General features: G+C 44.0%; 1 protein-coding gene across 5 annotated transcripts in view; it reads left to right on the top strand.

Moving 5' to 3' along the window:
• The window catches only part of sox5 (SRY-box transcription factor 5), a 116,839-nt gene extending 112,903 nt beyond the window's left edge, over positions 1–3,936 (top strand). For all 5 annotated transcript variants that reach the window (XM_030046211.1, XM_030046213.1, XM_030046212.1 and 2 more), the window contains exons 14-15: positions 969–1,185; positions 3,006–3,936. In XM_030046211.1, coding sequence (XP_029902071.1) covers positions 969–1,185; positions 3,006–3,303 — 515 coding nt within the window. In that variant the 3' untranslated portion in view covers positions 3,304–3,936. The remainder of the gene's footprint in view (positions 1–968; positions 1,186–3,005) is intronic.
• Positions 3,937–23,188: the final 19,252 nt, after the last annotated feature.

Raw genomic sequence — 23,188 nt, 5'->3', positions numbered from 1 at the left:
TCTCCTCATTAACCTCCTCTCTCTCTCTCTCTCTCTCTCTCTCTCTCTACCTCTTGCTCGCTCTCCCCTCGCTCGTCACAATTGGTTGAACCCAAATCAGCTCAGACCGTGTTCTGTGTCTGTTTGTGTGTGTGTGTGTGTGTGTGTGTCTGCATACCATCACGCGCGCATTAGTTCCCGCTCACGCTGTAATCGATCTCAGCGTCGACACACACACACACACACACACACACACACACACACACACACACACACGCCGCCGTTCAGGATCCACTCCTCTTCCCCGTTACTTACGTAACAATCGTCTGTGATGAATTCTGTTTTTGACCTTCCTTTCATTTGTTCGCTTTTGTTTACCGCCTCTCTTTTCAGCGTTCTGCCTTCGCTTTCTGCGCTTTTACTCTCAATGCTGTTTGTTTGTTTGTTTGTTTGTTTGTTTGTTTTTTTCCTTTGTGAAGTATAGCCGCGCAAAATAAAATCAATCCAGCTCGGTGTTGTGATATTATTTGTCACAATGCGCTACATTTTAGTTAATTCTGCTTCAATAAATTGACTTTCAGGTTAAATAAATCAGAGGCAGACAATAAAATGTTTTTTTTTGAGTATTGCAGCGTGTCGGGATACAAAACATATCGTGACCCATGTGTCATGATATTCTTATTCTTTTTTATCGGTGTATTATGTGTATTTCCTTGACTTTCAGTTTATTATGTGTGTTTCCTGTCATTATAATGTATGAGGTATATTTGTTGTTGATGTATTTTAAAGTGTAATCTCGGCGGCATTGTAAAAAGAGGGAAACCTCAACCGTCTTCCGAGAATAAATAAAGGTTTCAATCAATCAGTCAATCAAATATTGTGTCACGAGGTCCTCGCCGATATTCGTAAAAGTGCATGTTGCTGTTTTTACTAATTTATTTTCCCACAACGCTCTCTCTTCCTTCCTCTCTCTCTCTCTCTCCGCCCAGGCTCACGCTGGAAAGCCATGACCAACCTGGAGAAGCAGCCCTACTACGAGGAGCAGGCTCGCCTCAGCAAGCAGCACCTGGAGAAGTACCCCGACTACAAGTACAAGCCGAGGCCCAAGCGCACCTGCCTGGTGGACGGCAAGAAGCTGCGCATCGGCGAGTACAAGGCCATCATGAGGTCCCGCCGGCAGGAGATGAGGCAATACTTCAGCGTGGGGTGAGCGAGCCGCGTCCGTGCCGACAGAGACGCTTTAAGTCAGAAATGCACCATCCAAAAGTCTTATTAATTAATGTTTCTACCTCACAAGTATCCAGTACCGTATTTCACCAATTAATCGCCCAGCCACAAATAGCCGCCTGGTTCTTATAAACGCCTGGGGTCTGCACCCGTTTTGCGTATTAAACGCCCACCCGAATAACCGCCGGGGCGATTATTTGCATTATATGTAGGTAACCCAAAATAAGGCTACTCACCTTATTTTTGCAGAAGTAAACAGTTAGCCGCACAATAACAGAGCGGCACTTCTGTTTTCTGTCAAAATAAGAGCGCTAGCTAACGTTAGAACAAAAGGGTGTACCGTAATATTAAATCGACCGACTGAAAATATGTTGGACAGTAGCTGTCATCACGATAATGACCTGGTGCAAAAATAAATAAAGGCCTGCAGCGAATAGCCGCCTGGTTCTTTTAAACGCCCGGGGTCCAAGTCGATTTTGCATATTAAACGCCCGGGCGAATAATTGGTGAAATACTCCTGAGACCCGAGGAAAAAAAAGTGTCTTCCAATTTAACTTTTTTTGTGATTTCTTGTCTATTTAGAGTTAAAACAACAACTCACAATTTAGAATTTCACAAAAATATTTTTATTTTAGAAAAAAAAAACAATCAAATGACCACAGATAATCAATTACAGACAATGCCATTAACAAGAAAATATATCATTTTCATGAGTAAAAAACAATAGCTAAACAATATTTGACTTCCTGTTTGTTTTTTTCACGACATGTGCGTTTTTCTGCAGCTGCCATTTTGGCTCAATAGAAAGTGGGTGTTTCCCTCATCCCACCTGATCACATGAGATATCATTGGAAAGGCCTGGATGCCCTCTGTACAGTAAACCAGGACTTGATAGGGCAGCTCAAATGAGTAAAAGGATATAGACGATCAATTGATGTCCACTACAGAGGACATCATTGAATAGGCTGGGTCTCAGGAGGATACGATGGAATTTCAAAAACAAAACTTCATTTTTTTTTTTTGTGGTGCTGTAAAATCCCAGTGCATGAATATCGTTTTGCTGTAAATATTCTCAAAGCCAGCCATGAGGTCAAATTTGCGAGGTCAAATTTACTTTGAAAAATGTTTAATTGCTTCATTTTTTTTTTTTTTTTTTTTTTTTTTTTTTAATATTCTGATTCTCCAGTCTAAAGTTCTTGAATTTGACTATGTATTTTTTTTTTCAAGGAATTTTCCAATTAAAAACTGACGAGTAGATGAAATAAATGGGTTCTGAGTACATGGGAAAGGACAAAAGCTTTTATTGAACAAAAAAAATTGAAAATGATCAACCAGAAAATGATTTTTTTTGAGTTTTGAATGTTTTTTTTTTTTGTTTTTTTTTCAAAAAAGTGCTCTTTTTCTACTCACTTTGTTGTTTTGGTACATTTGGAGAATGAAAACCAGTGTGCAACAGGTTATATTGCTTTTTAAATAACGTTCCTTACCACGGCTGCAGTGAAGCCGCTCTCAGTTTTGTGCAGTTCTCAGAGTTTTAAACAAGGTTAGCGTGGGCTGAGAGGAGGCCTGTTGGCATTCACGTCCGCGTGGGCGGGGAGTCTTGCCTTGGCCTGAGAGGTGAAATTTGCTTTGAAAGTGATAATAGACGGAGAAACTCGCTTTGAAAACGGGTGCTCAAAGCCCAGAGGAGATTCACAGTGCGACTGAAAGGGGGCAGCTCTCCAAAATAAGGTAATAAATGTGGTTCTTTGTGATTTCCTGATGATAAGCGCGTGTGCTCTGCCTGTGTGTCCCTGCAGGCAGCAGGGCCAGCTGCCCTTGTCCTCGGCGGGCGTCGTTTACCCCGGCGCCCTGTCCATGGCGGGCATGCCCTCGCCCCAGATGCCCTCCGAGCACTCCAGCATGTCCAGCAGCCCCGAGCCCAACGCCAACCTCCACCAGACCCCCTACATGCCCAGCCTGAAGGGGGAGGAGCCTCGCATCAAGGAGGAGGAGCTGCGGTTGGACGACAGCAACGGCGACGCGTACGACGACTTCGACTACGAGGACGAAGAGGCCGAGTACACGAGCGACAACGAGAACCACATCAACCAATAGGACGGCCCCGGAGCGCCGCCCCCGCTTCTTAATAAGCCAATCACAGCTGGTGAACCACCTGAACCCCACGCAATCCCACGCCACCAATCAGGAAGCGAACTTTTCTCTTTTGCCAATCACCTTGAGTTCCCTCGAATCTCACAAAAAACCCGTCCCTCCCTTTTTTCTCCCGACCAAGCCGGACTCTCGGACAGAGCCGAGCCCCTCCCACTCGGAGTCCTGATACCAGCATCCGACCAATCAATTGAAGCACAGGACCTGTCACTCACACTGACTGTTACACAAACTGGAGTCCGGGAGGAGGAGGAGGAGACGACCAGGCTAGCTCCGAAGCTCGCCGAGGAATAATTTTGAGTACTACTGCTTTTTTTTTAGCGTGTGCTTTTGCGAGAGTACGATACGCCCCGAGGCGAGGCGGCTCCCGACGTCTCCCGCCGCGAGCGAAGCTACAGACCGCGGAGAAACGAAAATCACACTCAGACAGACAGCGACCTTTTTAGACCCCGTTTGTAGACGAGGAGACGTTTCGGAAAAAAAAAAACGAACGAAGGAACAGTGGACCTGTCGGAGGATCATAGATGACACTTTAAGATGGTGGACCTGTTTGTTTATTATCAAGAGACACTTTTAAAAGAAAAGAAAAAAAAAAAAAGAAACAGCTTTTTTCGTTCTTGGTTCTATAATATTCTCACTCAGGTACACGGTGCCAATAAGTGGCTTGTGAATGTGATTTGTTGTTTTTGTGCTACAAGTTTGAATAATAATAGAAAAAAAAGAGACATTTCCTTTTTTTTCTTTTTTCCTTTTTCTTTTTTTTTTTTTTTTCTTTTTTCGGGCCGTTTCGTTGTAAAGCACCTGAAAGACATCGGTTTATTTTTTAAAGGAAAAAAAGAATATCTTTTTTTTTCTTCTTCTTCAACCTCGCAGTCGTGCTGTCAGCGGTTCCCTTTCTTCGCTGTGTTTTTGTGACTCTCCCCGCTCCCCCGTTTACAGTCCGACGGGACGGTCCGGCCGGGACTGACCCCTTACGCGTTAGACAGCGTGGACCGTCCCACTTGAAGGGTTTTCAGGGGGAGAGGAGGAGGGGACAGGGGGGGGATGAGTGTCTTGTGTCATGGAGCAGAAAGGAAAAGCACTGTGTTGTGAGACAATCAACCTCCGACCGCCTTTTCTTCTCGCTCTCGCGCTCGCAATCCCTCCATCTTGATCTCGTCCAGTACAAATCACCATTTCGGTTGAAATCGAAAAACAGTGTGTGTTGGTGTGTGTGTGTGTGTGTTTTTTTAGCTGTCTCCCCGAATCGCTTTTTTTCCCTCCCCCAACGAGAAAAAGGCGAAAATGCCCGTCCAGGATACTTTACAACAAGGACGTCCATGTGTACTGAGAGACAGGCCGTCACACACACACACACACACACACACACATAAAATGCGCGCTCACACAGATGCACAGGAGCCGTCTGCAACTCCTCTGCCCATCACTTTCATCCAACACACACACACACACACACACACACACAGCTGTAGGTCTGTCCCCCAGTGTTTTTCCTGCTCCCTCCAATCAAACGTCGTTCTGCTGTCCCCAGTGGGCGGAGCTGAGGTGAATCAGCCAGTCAGTGTTTCCATTTGTATTTGAATACTGTATTTTATTATTTCTCTTCAAACTGCCTCTAGTCTAATAATATTATTAACAATAATTATAAGGATGGTCAGCGTTTCCTAAGTTTAGTAAGTTATGTACAGTATAATTTATTTTTTTCCTCTTTATCGGGTTTTTTATGACCATATGAAACTATGACAGTCAATGAAACATTATTCTATTTAGCTGGTAGATATTTAGATCTAAACAAAAGTCGTCATTTTACCTTGCTTTGTTTCGGATTTCGTTCCCTTCTTTTGGATGCGTTTGTTTTGTATTAATCCTCCAGGCAGCGGGCGGAGTCAGGGCGGCGAGCGCCCGGCCCCGCCTCCCACCTGAAGACTTAACCCCCTCATGTCCAAACCCATTTCTAAAAAGCACTCAGACTCTGTGCAGTCAGAGAAAAGAACGTGATTTTTAAAAAAAAATTATTTTATTGTTATTATTATTTTATTTGTAATGATTATTATAATGTATAATGTGAAGTTTCCTCTGTTTCTGTTTTTTGGTTTTGTTTTGTTTTCTTTTTTTTTTTGGAGATGAAGAAAACAGTTTTATCTCAAGATAGGAAACTGTTTTCTGTGAACAAAGAGCCCCGTTCCCGTTTACTAAGGTTGGTCGTCTCACCGAGACACCGTGGAACATCATTGGCTTGGATCCACACACACACACACACACACACACACACACACACATGCATACCCACATGCGCACAAGTGCATGCATGCACCTGCACGCACGCATACACACAATCACTCTCGCACACACACACACACACGCATGCAAGAACACACACACACACACACACATTTAAAATGAAGAGATTATTGTGACAACCAAACAAATCCTATGCTGTCCTTTTTATGTTAAATCTACATGAGATATATTCATTAGAAGTATTCTAGTTTTGAAATCCTGTATATACATTTTGTTTTGTGATATATGAACATAACCACATTTTTATTTGTTTTTTTTTTTTGTTTTTTTTATTTTATTTTATTTTATTTTTTGTTGTCATCATAGGAAAGCAGTGTTTACTGTGCTCCACCAAGGGTGTTCCACTGTCTGTGGATGTGAGACGACCAGGCGTATCTTATCTTATCAAAGTCACTCCGCATCAGGAGCCTTTTGCTTTGTTTTAGCTCCACGCGACGCCATAGGAGCCATGACTACTCTTCAGGTGTGCTGCCACATAGTGATCCCTCACATTCACAATCATTTCCTCTAGACAGAGCCACATAGTGAGCCTCCTGGGTCTCGATGTTGCTGTTTAATCACCCCAGTTATCACATCAAGGTTTTACCCAATGCTGGAGAAAGGGGATCTATGTGGATTAGTCCATTTTTTGGGGGGGTGGGGAGGGGGGTATCAATAGAGAGGCGGGTGGGGGGAGGGGAGGGGGCTGGATACTTCAATCATCCCTGCTGGCAAGGTCTGTCCCCATATCAAGACAATGAAAATGATGATGGTGATGAAGATGATGATAATAATAATATTTAAGACAATCAAAGTCATGAGTGGAGCTCAAAACAAAGTAAGAATTATTACAAGTTAAAAAAAAAAATATCTTACCATCTCAACTTGAAAAATCGAAAGAAAGATGATTATGTAAATATAACATAGAGTTATAGATTTATATTTTGTTCATAACACAGTGTAATATAAGTTGTATATTTCTTTTTTTCTCTCCCTCTGTCTCTTTTATTGATGTTATCCATGCCACAGAAAAGCAGGAGTCGCAGTACTCTCGTAAAAAAAGAAGAAAAATATCAAAGAAATAAAGAAAAACAGGAAAAAAAAAGAAAAAAAAGAAAAAAAAAAAAAAAAAAAAACAAGCCGTGGGCTGCCACCACCATCTGTTCTAAGTTCACTTTTTTTCAGTATTACTGCCAGACAAGGCTCTAATAAAGACAGCAATGTGTTCGGTAAAACTTCTGCTGGTCCTGGTCACTTCTTTCCTCACACATGCACACACACACACACACACACACACACAAAAACACAGACGGAAACACGCACGGGCACAGTCACGTGCACGATCACACATACACACTCACAGACACACATTTTTTTATTAATTTACACTGCCTTTGCAGCTCCAATGCACTCAGACATAAAAACACACATCTGAGAAAAACAGACAAAAAAGTCATCAAAACAGAGAGATAATTCTTGGGCACGACAATTCCAGCATCTACACTTGTGCAAATGACTTTAGATAAATAAAAAAACAATAAAGGACATAATAAAGGAATATAAATGGACAAAATATTAAACGTCACATCAGTAAAAACAGTCTTAGAAAAGCAATTACAATGTGACTCCTTGAGCTTTGAAGTTTTTTGCGCGAATCCACTTGGATTTGCACTGAAAAAAAAAAAAAAAAAAACGTCCGTAACACGATGATGTAAGCCGTCATCGCGGCGGCGCTGCCTGCGTGTCACCAGGTGATTCAATCATCGCCATAACAACGTGTTAATTATGCGAAGTCCACCTTCTTGCCCTTCCAATCAGACGGGCCAGCTGAAAGGTGTGGAGTTGAGTCACGGCCAGTTAGCAACCTGATAACCTAATTAAGCTCAACGAGGGACACGAGAGGAGTGTGTGTGTGTGTGTGTGCGTGCGTGTGTGTGTGTGTGTGTGTGTGAGACGTGCAACCCGCAGCACCACAAATTAAAATAAAGGGAAGACGGTGTGCTCTCACCGTCTCGCTTCGCTCCGTCAAAGAGCAAAACGCCAGACGCGCCTGTGGTGCTGTGGCCCGCTAAAAGGAAATCTTTAATTGATGCTCGGCGGAGGATGTTTGGGATGTCAGAGCCTCCGCTTTCAAGGGTTAAAAACACAAAATCCCACTCACTGCGCCCATTAAAATGCTGTCCCCATCTGTGTCCATATGTTCCCGCCATCAACCCCTAGCGCCCGGTCCGACGCTCTGTGCATAAAAACAGTTAAATGCACTCCGAGGAGATGATTTTACGTGGTTTGCTAATTACCATAGCTTCACACACACACACAAAAAAAAAAAAAAAAAAGCCCTTTTGATGCAATAAAGAGGCGCGATGGGGGCAGATCCAGAACTCCTACGGTAAGTAAAGGACTTAGTTGTTCTCTGGGCGTTGTGAATTTTTCAGTGCCAGCCTGGAGGTAAAAACCTGAGAAAAGGTTTATGTGTGAATAGTTGAGGAGCAGAGAGGGGATTCAGATTTTCTTCTTTTCCTTTATTGTCAGCAGTACATGGAGTGCTGGAGGAAGCAAATGGTGGCTATACACACAGATTAAATCACACACACACACACACCACACACCCTAAGGTGTACTGTAGGAGTTAGCTCAGCTTAAACCACCGTTATCCACTGGCTATTTCCATCAGGACTGTTGAGACAAAGGAATGAAAACTATTACAGTGGGCACATATTTACATTTGAATGCTTGTTCGTATTTTCCTGTGCATATATATATATATATTTTTTTTACAAGATAATTTGATTTGGTCAAACTTTCACTGTTTGTACAGCAACAATAAAACACACCATAAAGGGAAAAAAGGGAGAAAAAAAAAAAGAAAGAGGCAGAAGCAGAGCCCGGCACATGTGCGGCCTCCTTGTGTGTGTGTTTGTGTGTGCGTGCACGCGCGTCCTCGTGAGGCCGCGCACGCAGGCTGCTGTTTGTTCCCGTGCTCTGCGTTCGGTCGAGTGTGTGACTTTGAGTGGGGCCTCTCTTCTCCGCGTCGGCTCAGTGAAATGTGCAGTTTTCAACCGTGGGTGTTTGGAAATTGAGTGAAAACGATGTCACATTAATGATTTAAAGTCGGTAATAGGATGTGCTGTGACGCTGAGCCGCCAGCTAAGCTGAGTTTAAGGCTCCGGCGTTAATGTATTCATGAGGAGGAGGGATTATACAGAGACAAGAGCAGCTAGAGAGCTGAGTGCAGCAGAGCAGCCAGGGCCAACAGGCCTGCTAGATATTATAACTACATTTATACTGTGTAAGTACACATCTCAGCACCGCAGTGGAGAGGACTGCGTACACACGGCATGAGGGAGATGCAGAGTGGCACAAAAAGAAGGCATCTCGAGCCAACTGGCCTGCAGACAAACTGCTTGATATTAGGATTATATATATATGAAACTATAGCAGGGGCCTATACTGTACAGTGGCACTGCAACACAATCTTTATTATTCCTTATTGATAAAAAGAATACTCCAATTGCCACCAAAAAAAAAAAAAAAGATCAAATATTAAGAAATTGCTCGAAAAAAAAACAATTAAAGATTAATTTCTCTATTCTGATAATGCTGTATTATTGATTTGATGCTGACTTTTTTAAAAATGTTATTTTATCTGGTGCTGCTGTTGCTTATTTTATTTTATTTATTTATTTTTTTTTTCATCTTTGATTCTGGCAGCTCTTGTAATCCCCTGTGTGACATGCTAGGATATGTAATGTACACACAAACTGTGGTATGACAGCACATCAAAGCAGGCCGGGCGAGCATCAGTCAACCAGTCAGGTCTCATAAAGGCGATTTCAACGAGGCAAAAAACTGCCGTGAAAATGTCCAAAAATCAGATCGGCCGTTTCTCATTCTCGATTTCTAGTATCCGATACTGAGAAAGTGAAAGGACGCTCGACGCCCGGGGTATTAATATGAGGTGATGCATTAACGGTCCATAAAATAATCCCATATCGTAAAATGCTCGCACTCAAACCATAAAAATAGAGTAACAGGACGCTGAGATGCAAAAGATATATATATCTATGTGAGCATATGGTACATGAATTTCATCATTTTTGGCGCGTTGCCACCCTGTTACTTTTACTTTTCATGATTTAAGAGCCAACACTTTGAGATTTAGGATTAAGGCGTGTTAGTACCCGTGCAGAATCTGTACAATCTGAGTCCGGGGCTCCCGTGGCGGCGTGCGCGGCGCTCAGACACGAGTCAAATTATGTTCAATCAGTGCTCGGTGGCGAAGGGGTTGACTCTGCACAACGCGGGCGACGCAAGACAAACAATCACAAAGCGCCGTCAGTGTTTGAGCGATGGCCTAATGTGACAGATCGGAGAGCGGCGGCGTGTGAGGGACAGGCGTGGCACGCGGCGGAACAGCGAGGCCCGCGGGGCTGATCCCCAATCAAAACTGGAAAACTGGCTTGACGCCCCTGACACGTCTCCCCTCTCTCCATCAGCGCTCCTCCACTCTCACATTAAACATTCACTGACTTCATCCTGCAACAGCTGGCCTACTTTCAGACCTCGCTCTCCCCGTCTGTGTCCGTCAAACATTTTCATTCTCCTGCATATGGCTGCCTGCTCGTGTGTTTGTTTTCTCCCTCTTTCTCAATGATGTGCTCCCTCTTTCTCCCTTCATTCATAAACTCTCTTTGTTCGTTTCCGTTCTCATGTGCCTCTCTCGCCCTTTTTTCACAGTTATCTCCTGTCCATCCATTGTGTTCTCCATGAGCATCACAAAATATGAGATGTAAAATGAATGGCACCATCCGTCACTGTTGATGAAACGTTGAAATACAGAAAACTTCTGCCCATCTGTGCTTTGGATAAATAATCCATGAATTGAAGGCTTTGTATTTGTTGTTTAAATTCACTTTTTCTTTCATTTGTTGCATTTTTTGTATCATTAATAAAAAATATATATATATTGACCATCAAAATAAAGTATAATGTACAGCCTGTCTCTGTGTCCCTGGCTGATCACATCAGAAGCAGCAAACTTTGCAGAGCAAACTTAAAAACGTGATGTTGTTTGCTGAGCATCACTTTCAAAGTGAGATAAAGAAACATTAATACCCGTGGGCGCTTTAACGTCATTCCATGAAATATATATTTTATTTGAGTCAAGAAAAAACCCTGTAAAACTGTTATTTTCTCTCCCCATCAACACCCTAATGCACACATGCAAATATTATGCTAATGGTATGTTAATTGGTGGAGTAGCTGCAAAGCAGCCCTGCTGTTCAAATGACTGGTGAGAAAATAGGTGGGGTCAGTCGCAAGCTGTAAAAGCAGCTCGAACACAAATAAACAAAACCCTCGGGGATTAACAGAACAAGGGCCAGTGATAAACGGATGAGAAGAGAGACAGGGAATACAACAGGCTATAAGCAAGGGGACAAGGGAATGAGCTTAGGGATATGGAAATATAAACAAGCAAGGGGACAAGGGTAAAGGGAATAAGTGAGGGAAGAGGGGTAAAAGGGGTTAACCAAGGAGACAGGAGGATCAAAATGGGGCGCACTAATAAGAACAGGCAAGGGGACAGACAGGGCACGCATTAGAGGAGAGACAGGGAGCACAGCAGGCAAGGGGACAGAAGAATAATCTCAGGGATATGGAAATTTGAATAAGCAAGGGGACAGAGGTAAAGCAAACAAGTAAAGGAATAAGGAAATGAGCAGAGAGAAAGGGGGATATAAAAAAAACAAAACAGGGGATGCAGTAAAGGTAACAGGCAAGGGGACAGACGTAGAACAAATACTGTGAGGGGAAAAGGAAACAAGCAAGTGGAAAGGCAATGAGCAAAAACGACAGAGATGAAGGCAGTAAGACAGAAAGAAAGACAAAGAAATAAGCACTCAGAAAGGGGTAAAGCGAGAGAATAAGCAAGAGGACAGAAGTAAAGAGCGATAAGCGGGGAGCGCTTAATGAGGGAAAAGGTAAAGAAAATAGGCGAGGCTAAAGTAGGTTAACCAAGTGCTCAAGTGGAAGGGGAATAGGAAATGATGAAGTGTGATAAATGGACAGGGCAAAGACAGCAAGCAGAGGGGAGAGCGGGACAAACAGGGGAACGAAGGAAAAGGGGATCGGTGAGGGATAAGCGAGGGCAGGGCGGCGAAACGAATGAGCGGAGGAGCGGAGGGTGAAGGTGACGGGACGTGAAGCATAAGGAAGCATTAAGAGGGAATAATAGTCCCTTTCAACCCCGGTAACCCCGAACTTTCTGTAACGTGGAACCGGTGAAGTTCTGGGACTAACCCTTTATGTCCGTTTCCACCACATGAAGAATGAACCGTGAAGGGTAGGAAGTGCGGCATTAGAAAAAAGCCCTCCCATATGCATTCATATATATATATATTTTTTTTTAATACAGTGGTCCCTCGTTAATCATGGGAGTTACATTCTAAAAATAACCCGCAACAGACGAAATCCGCGAAGTCGTCAGCTTTATTTTTTACAATTATTCTTGATGTTTTAAGGCTGTAAAACCCCTCACTACACACTTTATACACTTTTCTCAGACAGGCATTCACATTTTCTCACTTTTCTCTCTTGTTTAAACTCTCAAAGTTCAAACCTTCGTAGAAATATAAGTCCAGTATTATCGCGATCGAAGATTTATGTAAATTTGGCAAGCTGAACGCATTCTGTACTGCACAGGAGACACGGCACGGAGGAGATTGATTGACACTGGTCTACAGTCCCTTAGCCAATCAGGACGCAGAACACAATGCGCTGTAAGAAAAAAAAAAGCATGCAAAATTGCACAAAAAAAAATCCGCGAAACTGCGAGGCCGCGAAAGGTGAACCGCGTTCTAGCGAGGGACGACTGTACGCTTTTTTTGAGTCGATCTCCTGCTGAATACTTTGTTCCAACTTGTTTTTTGCAGATTGTTGCTCGGCACTCGGTTTCTCCATGTCGTAGTCCTCTTAATGATTTGACTGATCAAGATTGACGGCCCTGTCTGGTTATCAGATATTGGCCAAAATTAGGTTGCGGGAACTTTATCCGGAACCGTCCGGTAATCGCCAGCGGAAACAGTTTCACAGCCCGTGGAAAAGAGGCTTCACGGCACGGCACACCTCGCTAAGTCCAAACGGCTGAAAAAGAGCCGTAAGTGAGGCAGCAGAGACAAAGCAAGGGGATGAGGATGAGGATGTATGACCGATTCTGCAGATGTGTGTGTGTGTGTGTGTGTGTGTGGCAGGCGACAGATAGCCTCGTGATATGAGAAGGAGTGGGGAGTGGAGTGAATATTTGTCTTATTTGTCTTAATTTGCTTGTTTCATTGAAAATTTTAGCAAATTTTCAAGCGAAAATTCACTTGAAACAAGTGAAAATTGTCCAAAAACAAGTTACTCCTGAGGTGATCATGTCTTGTTTTAAGTGTAATGAGATATTTTGACTTGAAATAAGACAAAAATTCTTGGTAAGATTTTGAGTTTTTGCAGTGTGTATGGATGCTTGGTTGGGTGTGTAAAAAAAAAAAAAAACACACACACTCTGCAGCAGTGTGTGGTGAAAACCTCATCACTCAAACGGCGGTGATTTTCATATCGAGGGATGAAACGCTCCTCCACAATCTTTCCTCCGCACTCCTCGGCTCTTCAAAACCAAGCAAATAAGCTCCAAAAAAACTGCAGAGTCACCAGTCTAAAATCTGTTTTCCTTTCCTTCAGCTCCCTGGAGAGTTCATGTTTTGGAAATTGGAGGTTTTTAACCCGACAGCCGTGATATATGCAGTGTGATCCGGATTTCAGAGGCGATAGCGGCTGGATACGGTTAGAAACCGAAGAATGGCTCTGGGAACTTTTATGAACATTTATGGAGTTTGATTTCGACCAGGATCCGTATTTCCCATGCCCTGTGTTGCAACGTGTCATTGTTTGGCGCATCGAGGGCCGTGAAACATCACGAATAAATAAGGCACCCTATCGTTTTCTTATAGAGCTGTCACGGGGCCCGAGCGCTTTAGGCCCCGAGCGCTTCTGCTTTTTCCTGTGTGTCGTGTAATGTGTAAGAGCTCAGCGGGCCCTGGCACAGACAAGACTATTTGGAAACTGTCAGCGTCCGCTCCATGCCAACCAGCCACAAGATACCCCCCCACCTCCCCTCCAAAACATCCCCTCTGGAACCGCAATGGCTGCCAGTTTCTCAGACAGCCCACCGCTGACCCCTTCAGGCCAGGAAACTGTCGTCCAGCCACGGAGCCAAAGAGCCCAGGGGCCTCTCCTTCCCCCCAGACTCTAAGATGGCTGTGTTGGCTGCTGTCTCAGGCCTGGGAAGGAGAGAGAGAGAGAGAGAGAGAGAGAGCAAGAGAGATAGAAAGAGAGAGAGAGAGGGCTCCATTTTGCATTTTTGAATCCATCGCCTCATCACTTCATTTTTGCTCCAAGTCTAAAAAAGCCCACTTATTCCTCTTTTTGGTTTGTGACTTGTGCATGTGTGTGTGTGCGTGTGTGTGTGTGTGTGTGTGTGTGACAAGGATTTCCCCAGCACGCATGCACTCCGGAAGGCAATGCAGACGCCACAAGCCATGGGGCTGACAGCCATGTGTCCTGACAGCTGACTTTGAATTAGTGTTGAGATTAACTTGATTTTGCCCGCTTTGTTTTTTATCTTTTTTTTTTTTTCTAATCTTTTTCTAATATATATATTTATATCTATATCTATTTTGAGAAGGGTTGCCGAGGTTGCGTGAATGACGAACTGACCTCTTGCTTGTCATCATGTATTTGTCCCCCCTGTTTTCTGCCTTTGTGTCTTCTCGCAGACTTGCCACCGAAATTTGTTGACCAGCATGTCTCCTTTTTTTTTTTTTTTTTTTTAGTATATTCAGAAAAAAAAAAAGAGAGAGAGCCTGCAGGCCTTCGTGTGGAACTGTTGAGAGTTTTCTATTGGGACAAATCCAGGCCAACGCAACCACAGTGTTGTTGAGTGAGAGAGAAAGAGAGAGAGAGAAACTCAGACAGAGAGATGGAAAGCGAGACAGAAAGAGCGAGAGGCAGACAGGGGAAGAGATGGCGAGGGGATTGCCGGTTCAAAGTTTCACCTCGGACAGCTGTCGGAGCGTGAGGGTCAGAGGGATTTCCTGGATGGAGGTGTCCTAATGGCCCTCAATCTCAATATGAATTCATAGACGACCCATTAGCGTCCTTTGCTAACCCACCTCCTCCCCCCCTCTCTCCCTCAGTTGCACCATAATGGCCTTGGCCCCGGCCACTAGTCTGTGTGTAGCGGATATAGTGTGGATTTATTCTGATGTTCCCAGGGATTACAACCCTCAGTGAGCTGTGTATTATGAGTAGATTTAGGCTCATAACTCCTGAAGATAAGGGGGGGATTGGGGTGATTGTTTAAAAGGCATGTGTTAGCCATCATGCCATCGTGTGTGCATGTGTGTGTGCGTGTGTGAGAGAGAGAGAGATTCAGGACGAAGCGAAGTGATCGCGGCGGAGTTCATTGAAATTCCGATCCAAATCTCGCCCTCGGTGCGAAACACACACACACATTCTGACATGCTTTAAATAAATGCTTCTTATAACCGAAATGCTTTCCGGGATAATGAAATGCTTTTAGTCGCATTAATCAAAAGGGAAATTCCAACAATTATGCGCAATCGGTGGAATCTGTTTTCACATCACAGCGCGGGTAATGTTTTGTTCCAACTATTTGAAAAGAAAAAAAAAAATAGTACAAAAAACACACAAAAAAAATTCAAATTAGATTTTTTTTTGTTGTTGTTGTAAAGGGAGAACATCCTTGGATGACAAATTAATAATAACTTTAACAGACTGGATCCATTATATTTGAGTCGTACTGAACAACAGAGCTGAGGTAAAAGAGCTTGACCTGATCTGAACCAAATCCAAAATATTTCCTCCTGCATCCAAACCAAATCCAAGAATGAGAGGTGTAGATTAATGTGCTAGTCCTAGTCCTATAAAAACAAACGGCGCTAATTTGCTGACACCAAATCGCCGATAACAGCATATTATATTGACAGTTTTGAGAGCCACAGTCGGAGAAACGTCTGACTGAAGCCCATCTGGTCCGAGTCGAGGTCTCAGGCATAAATCTGGAGCTTGAAGCGCGCTGCTGCTAGACAGATGTGTGAGCTCTGGTATTGTGGTTGGAGCACAGTGTGGCTGAGCAGGCCTGTGGTGAGGCTCTTTACAAGGCCTCGGGGACAGCTGAGAGACCACACTGACCACAAAACACAGCTCCATAAACACTGTCGGAGAGCTCGACTTCCACAGAGGACACGCAGCGCGCCGAGCCAACGGCTGGAGGTCTGTGGGATGGCTTCACCGGCGAGGATGAAGTCCCACACTAAGAACTGTCTCCCGACGGAGATCTCTATTGGAAACAGCTTTTTTATTTATTCATTTATTTATTTCATTTTTTAATCTGGCGCTTGTTTGTGACTCTGATAGCAAGCGCTTCCATGAGTTTAAAGTTGCAGATTTGTATTTGAAAACGCACCCTCAACCACATATCAGATCTGCAGCAGTGAGAAAAAAAAAAAAAAAAAATCTCATCCCGACTAACTGGGAGCGTGAATTCTGGTGTGGAGTGAGGAATAATAACGCAAAGCTGCAGTGATCGAAACTGCTGGAGGTGAACATAAGAGAGGACAAAACATACAGAAAACATGAAATGAGTAGATAATTTAATGTTCTCATCATCAGATGGACTCACTGATAAACTATATTTTTTTGTCAGCTGAGGCTTTACAGTCGTCATTTTTGCAGTTTAAACTACTGCAAATTTTTTTTAAAAAATGGAAAACTGTTTCAACCACAAAAATAAAATAAATGTGGTCCAATGAGTGTTCAGTTTATTCCCATCACATCACTTGATTCCTGGGTTATGAAGTCCTTGAAACTTTCAAAAATAACAATAATAATGTTATCTCGGCCCCCGGTGCTAAAGTGCATAAGGTCTGGTGCAGCATGGAAACAATACTCAACCAAAAGATACATATTTGCATTATTCATTCACTGTTTACTTCTTGATGAATTAATTGTCCCAAGGTGCTAAAAAAAACTTGTGCACAATCAATGGTTTACGTGGCTTATTCAGCGAGAGGACCTGGGTTTGTAGGTGAAGACTTGGATTATGATGCACAAACAGTTTGAGAAATTGAAACAGACATGTTCGAGGGTCAGATTGAGCTCATTTACCCTCTCGTTGTGGTTCATTTGGACAGGGTGTGAAATCTCTCGGTTACAAACAAACTCCGGACATACCGACCACAGGAAGCACCATGTATTTTGGGCTGAAGCAGCTCCCGTAGCTCAGGTGCACACTGTAGACCCCATAATTAATGACCAAAAGCAGCAACTAGGTAACGTTAGCAGCAGAGGGACGCAGTGAAGCAAAGGCTGACACATGCTTTTGTTGATACATGAAGGTTTGTTTGAGTGTTTTGCTGCATGAGACCAAATTGAACCAAATGAAAAACACATGAACACAATGAAAAATCAACTGATTTGAACCACAGGGGTGAAAAGGTCCTTCATCTCCTTTTTTTTTTCTGCAGTTTTTTGAAATCTCCTTGAGCCGTGCTTTTAAAACTTCATTGTGCCGGACATTCAAGCTAAGTTGCGGTGAGTAAATGATACAAAATATGTAGTTTTAAGGTAAAGATGTTCCTTTGGAGCCATTCAGAAAAGCCTTCTGGGATTGCTTGAGCATGCAGCCTCTGACCAAAGCTCTCATTTCTCAGGATTTGAACAGCTGCACACACTCAGCACGCACACAGGGTTTCGCCATGTTGCATAAACATATTGTATGTCCATAAAGAAAAATATAAAAAAAAAAAAAAAAAAAAAAAGAATGGAATCACTAAGCTGTTTACATGGCCAAACAAATTGTAAGATTGAGCAGAAATCCAAGTGTATTAACCAGGTTATGCTCACACCGAATATGACTTTACAATTAACATAATCCGACTAAGGCATTTACATGACAATCGCTATAGTCAGAGTATTGGCTTAATCAGGTTAACATTGGATTAATGGTATGTATGTGAACGTATCCACTGAGCAAACCCTTTGAAATTAACCACATTGTAATCTCAAAGCTCCGCGTGCGTTAACGGAGAGCGGGGTGATCAAAATGCGAGCGCGGGGCTCCTCGTGGCGTTCGCAGTCGGCTGGCTGAGAGGAAAGCAAGCCGCCGCCCCGCCGGTTGGGCTGAAACGATCACAAACGACGGAGGAAACTGACGTTTCCACGGCCGTGCACGCAACGGGTTAACGTTTTAGCCGCGTTAGCCAAGTGAGGATCAGAGCGAAGTGTCAAGAATTTCAATATCAGATGTCCAACGCCTGCGTAAATATAGAACGAGCTATGGCTGTGTGTATCCAAAAATAATAAATAAATAAATAAATAAAAAATGCCACCAACTTGAGCTGCATGGGGAAAAAATAGGATCTGAATCTGAATGTGAAAACCATTTACATTTGCTCACGTTACTGCAATTGAGTAGCTTTTTTGTGTACTTGTACTTTTTGGAGTATTTTTTTTTAATTCAATCATTTTACTATAACATAATTACTTTCTTATTTGAGTATTGCATTCAATCATATTCATCACACAGAACAAGAGATCAACGAATCAACGGAACCTTTCACAATAAAACGTCAGCCATCACACAGAACAAGAGATCAACGAATCAACGGAACCTTTCACAATAAAACGTCAGTCGGCAAAGACGAGCGGAGGAACCTGCTTCTGCTTTTTGTCGTGTTCAGATTTCACAATAAAAGTTTGCACGATGGAGAAACTGATGGGAGCGAGGACCATTTAGACTCAGCAGGCGGGGATGTGGAATAAGTGTGTGTGGGGGGGAGGGGCGGAGTCATATCAGCAGGTCGACCTGATGATGAGGACCATGCAGACTCAACCATGCTGTGTGCTGATTCCACGCCTGTCAGTTGAGTCTACAGGGTCCTCACTTCAGTCCACCCGAGGCAATTTGGCGTCATGCACCTTTAAAAGAATGTCGTTTGACACTTGTAACTTTTCTAACTGCACGGAAAAGATCATGGAAAAAGGAACTCAGTCACTTTTACTCTGAAAAAAATCTGACATGAGACACGTTGTACCTTTACTGCAGTAGATTCTTACAGCACTACTTCTATTTCTACTTCTACTGCAGTAAAATATCAGCAAAGTAACAGTACTTCTACTTCTACTGCAGCAAAATATCAGCAAAGTAACAGTACCTCTACTTCTACTGCAGTAAAATATCAGCAAAGTAACAGCACTTCTACTTCTACTGCAGCAAAATATCCCCAAAGTAACAGCACTTCTACTTCTACTGCAGTAAAATATCAGCAAAGTAACAGCACTTCTACTTGTACTGCAGTAAAATATCAGCAAAGTAACAGCACTTCTACTTCTACTGCAGTAAAATATCAGCAAAGTAACAGCACTTCTACTTGTACTGCAGTAAAATATCAGCAAAGTAACAGCACTTCTACTTGTACTGCAGTAAAATATCAGCAAAGTAACAGCACTTCTACTTGTACTGCAGTAAAATATCAGCAAAGTAACAGCACTTCTACTTGTACTGCAGTAAAATATCAGCAAAGTAGCAGCACTTCTACTTCTACTGCAGTAAAATATCAGCAAAGTAACAGTACTTCTACTCGAGTAGCAATTTGTATTGTATTTGTTTTGTTTTGTTTTGTTTTGTTGGAAGAGAAGGTTGCACTTCAACAAAATGACTCTCAGTGGAGCGCCAAACCCAAAATACTCCAAAAGTGTGAAAAGGTGGCACAGCCCAAATCAATCAAGGGGTCAGGACGGGCAAAACAGTCACATTTCGCCTGTTTATTGGCTCACGTCACTTTAGAGAGACGCTCACACGTTTGGGGCGCAGAAGCTTCATCGGGGCGTTCGAGGTCTCCATGTTCCACTTATTTGGGAGCCAATCACTCTCTTATCCCACGGCTCCAGACGCAGGAAGCAATCTTTTGTTTGTTTGCTTGTTTGTTTGTTTATTTGTTTAAGTGTAGTAACTCACAATAAAATATGCTTTTTCACTTTTTACTTCCGTCGCTTTTCACCTCGGTAATTTTATTTCCGCCTCGGTGACATTTCAGCGCAGACACCAGCTCTCCTCATGAGCAGGATATTCTCTCCACTCCTGCCAATCAATCGATCTTAAAAAATTAAGCACCGGTCCAGAGAGTTTTTTCCCGTCTGTGTTGCGGCAAGCTGTCAATTTACAGACAAAATTATGCCGTCTCCAAAATGTTACAACAAATAAACATTACCATGTAAGAGGGAGAGTGTGTCTGTGTGTGTGTGTGTGTGTGTGTGTTGCCAGATCTTCAGCCTACATTCAGACGGCGTCAGACAGACATTATGTAGCTGTGTCAGAGAGAGAGAGGCAGAGAGGGAGCGGACGTCGCTGCTTGTTATTCAGCTTATGGATTATGTTCTGTTTAAATGACATCGCTTCAGCTCTGCAAAACAACTTTTAAAGCCCCTTTTTATCATGCAACATATTTTCATCAAAAGTTCTTCCAAAAATAAACGCGGCCACAATGAACGCGCTCGCCGAAAATTGAGTCGGACGCGCACCGACAGACAGGAAGTTAACCCGCCTAATCCCCTCTCCCATTGGCCGGAGGTCAGAAGGTTTTGAGGTTGAGGAGGGAAAACTTGACAGATGAAACATATTATTGTCTGGCGGCGCTATCAAAATGTGTTTTTAGTGTTTTCATGTCACAATTGCTTGCTTTCTACCTCTTTTTATCACTGTTTTCTCTCTCTGTCTGCACATCGCCCTCTCTCTCTCTCTCTCAGACACACACACACACACACACACACACACACACACACGCAGAGAAAGGCCCCAGACGGGTGTAATTGGTGTGTTGGGATGGTTGTCGCAAATAACTATAATTACGAGAAATGACTTGTTACATGAAAACAGTCAACGCGTGTCATTTTGTGTTTGAATGCGGCGGTCAGATGTCAGAGGAACTTTGGGTAACAGCACTCGGCAACTCATTTCTAACACATTAAAGCTCATTGTTTTCGGTTATGCCGCATTTCCCACTGAACTCTTCACACGCTGGTGTGAAATGTACTTATGAGTGTTTTTACTGCGGCAAAGCTGGCAGAAAGAGGGGTCAGCAGCCCCTTTGATAATGATAATGCATAATACACACCCGCACGCGCATCCGCATACATGCACACGCGAGCACACAGGCGGATGGATACACATAACGAGCAGACGCGGCGAGGACGATAAGCGTGCATACAAAAGCCCCTCGTCGACGGGGAGGAAGTGCGCGCACACACACACAAACACACACACACACACACACACACAAACACGCTCATCGTTTCAGTTTTGCCCTTTGAAGTCCTCAAATATCATGAAGCATTTACAATCTAATTACGCCCTGTGCCTGTCTTTTTCTCTTTCCTGCTTTCTCTCTCTCTCTCTCTCTGCAAATCCACGGTGAATGAGACGGGTGGTGGCGGTGGTGAGGGGGTAAAAAAACAAAAAAAAAAAAACAAAAAAAACAAACACAACAACAACCAGGAAAGAGCGAAAGCATGAAGATGGGACCGCATGGAGAGAAGTAAACACGGGGAGGGAGGAAAAAAGGCGGATGTGTGTTGACAGTTGGTATGTCCGCCGCTCTTTGGGTCATTGAGAGAGAAACGCCGCCGCCGCCGCCGCCCCGCATCATCACCCCACAGCCCCCCTCCTCGCTGTGTGTGTAGCCTCCTCCGACACTGATCCAGACGCCGCCGGGAGTTTTGAACCCGCACCAAGACACATCAGCCGGGGCCGACCTGTCCAACCAAGCCCCGGCGGGGCGAGGGGACGCGGGTCAGAGGAGCCTCCGGTCGCCCCTCTGACGCTCCATGGAGACGTGCCGAGGGGGGAATTTGTCGTGTTTGTACACGAGTGTGCGTTCAAGGGGAAAAGGGGGGCGGCCGAACGCAGCCCGGGGGCCGCCAGACCTCCGCGGCCGCGCCTGTCTCTTTTGGTAAATAAATCTAAAAAAAAAAAAAAAACGCCTTTCTCACCAAGAGCCATAAAGAAACACTGAATCAAGGACAAACTCTCACTCGGAGGGAACAAATTAGTAAAAATGCAATCTGGGGAACAAGCTGTAAGTGTGGTGCCTGTGTGTGTGTTTGTGTGTGTGTGTGTCAGGACAACTGCTCCTGCGCTCATGTGTGTGTGTGTGTATGTCTGCTGTCAAACAGTTTGAAGTGATACAGTTTTATTTGCGACGGTGTGCGCCGCGTGTCAGTGTAACAAGAACATAATCTATACGAGGGTGCAAGGTGTGTGTCTGCGCGCGTGGGCGGGCGACTGTTTGTGCCTCGAGTTTGTATGGGTTTTTTTTTTTTTTTTTCCTAAGAAGGGAAAGAAAATACATTTAAAGAATATATATATGTGTGTGTGTAAGTATCGGCACTAAGGGATGGGGGGGGGGGTCATGTGCTCAGGATGTGTCCCCATTTCTGCACGCCGCTCGCTGCTCCCCTGCTCCCGCCCTCCGCAAATCTCGGCGGCGGCGGCGGCGGCACTGACATTTGGGAGCAATTTTGAAGTGCGCCCGCAAAGGTTGTCAAGGGATTAATCTCATCTCACGCTGGGGCACAGAAAAAAACGGCTTCCTCCAAGAATTAAACACAATTTACCCATCAAGACGAGTCTTTCAGGACGGGAGACAAGCATAAATAATATCTCCTCGGTCCAGATTCGCTAATTTACGAGCTTAGCATCTCCAAATGTTATTAGTGGGAATGACGAGGTTACCAGAAGGCGCTGTAGGGAATGATTTGTTATCCGGGCGAGCAGCAGCAGCTGCAGCAGCAGCGAGGAGAGGCGCGCAACGTTGGAGCGCTCGGATGGAGAGAGAGAGAGAGAGAGAGACATACCTGACACCCACTGCCTCACCCCTCCTCCCCTCGTCCTCCTCTCCCTCCCTCTTTCTTTCCCTCCACCGCCACGATACCCAGGACTGCACACACCTCAGGCTGGCAGATAGTGAACTTGGCATCTCTCAGGCTAATGTTCTTTTCCACTCCTCTCATTCTCATTTGCTTTCATTCTCCCTCTCTCTCTCTCGATCGTTTTCTCTTTTCCTCCTTTTTCTTCTCCTCTCCCTCATCGCCGTTTATTCTCTCTCTCTCTCTCCTCTCTCTCTCTCTCTTCTCTCCCACTCTTGCTCTTGAGGCTCAAAAACATCAAATAGAACATTTGGGCTTCCGTTGTCATCTTGGCAAGCGTTGAAGTAGCTCTCGTCTGCGCGCACACACACACACACACATGCACACACACACACGGCACCAAAAAAAAAAAAAAGGAAGGAGAGAGAGAGAGAGAGAAGTTAGTTTTTTTAGATATTCAGCCGCTCTCAACATATCCGTCAAAGCGAATGCAGACGTCTCTATGCGGCGTCCAAAAAAATATGTTTATCTCCTCTATAAGATCTGCATCAACATCCTCGCTCGG

The sequence above is a fragment of the Myripristis murdjan genome, chromosome 23 (assembly GCF_902150065.1).
Source record: "Myripristis murdjan chromosome 23, fMyrMur1.1, whole genome shotgun sequence".
Lineage (NCBI taxonomy): Eukaryota > Metazoa > Chordata > Actinopteri > Holocentriformes > Holocentridae > Myripristis > Myripristis murdjan.
This window is presented reverse-complemented; position numbering and strand designations above follow the sequence as displayed.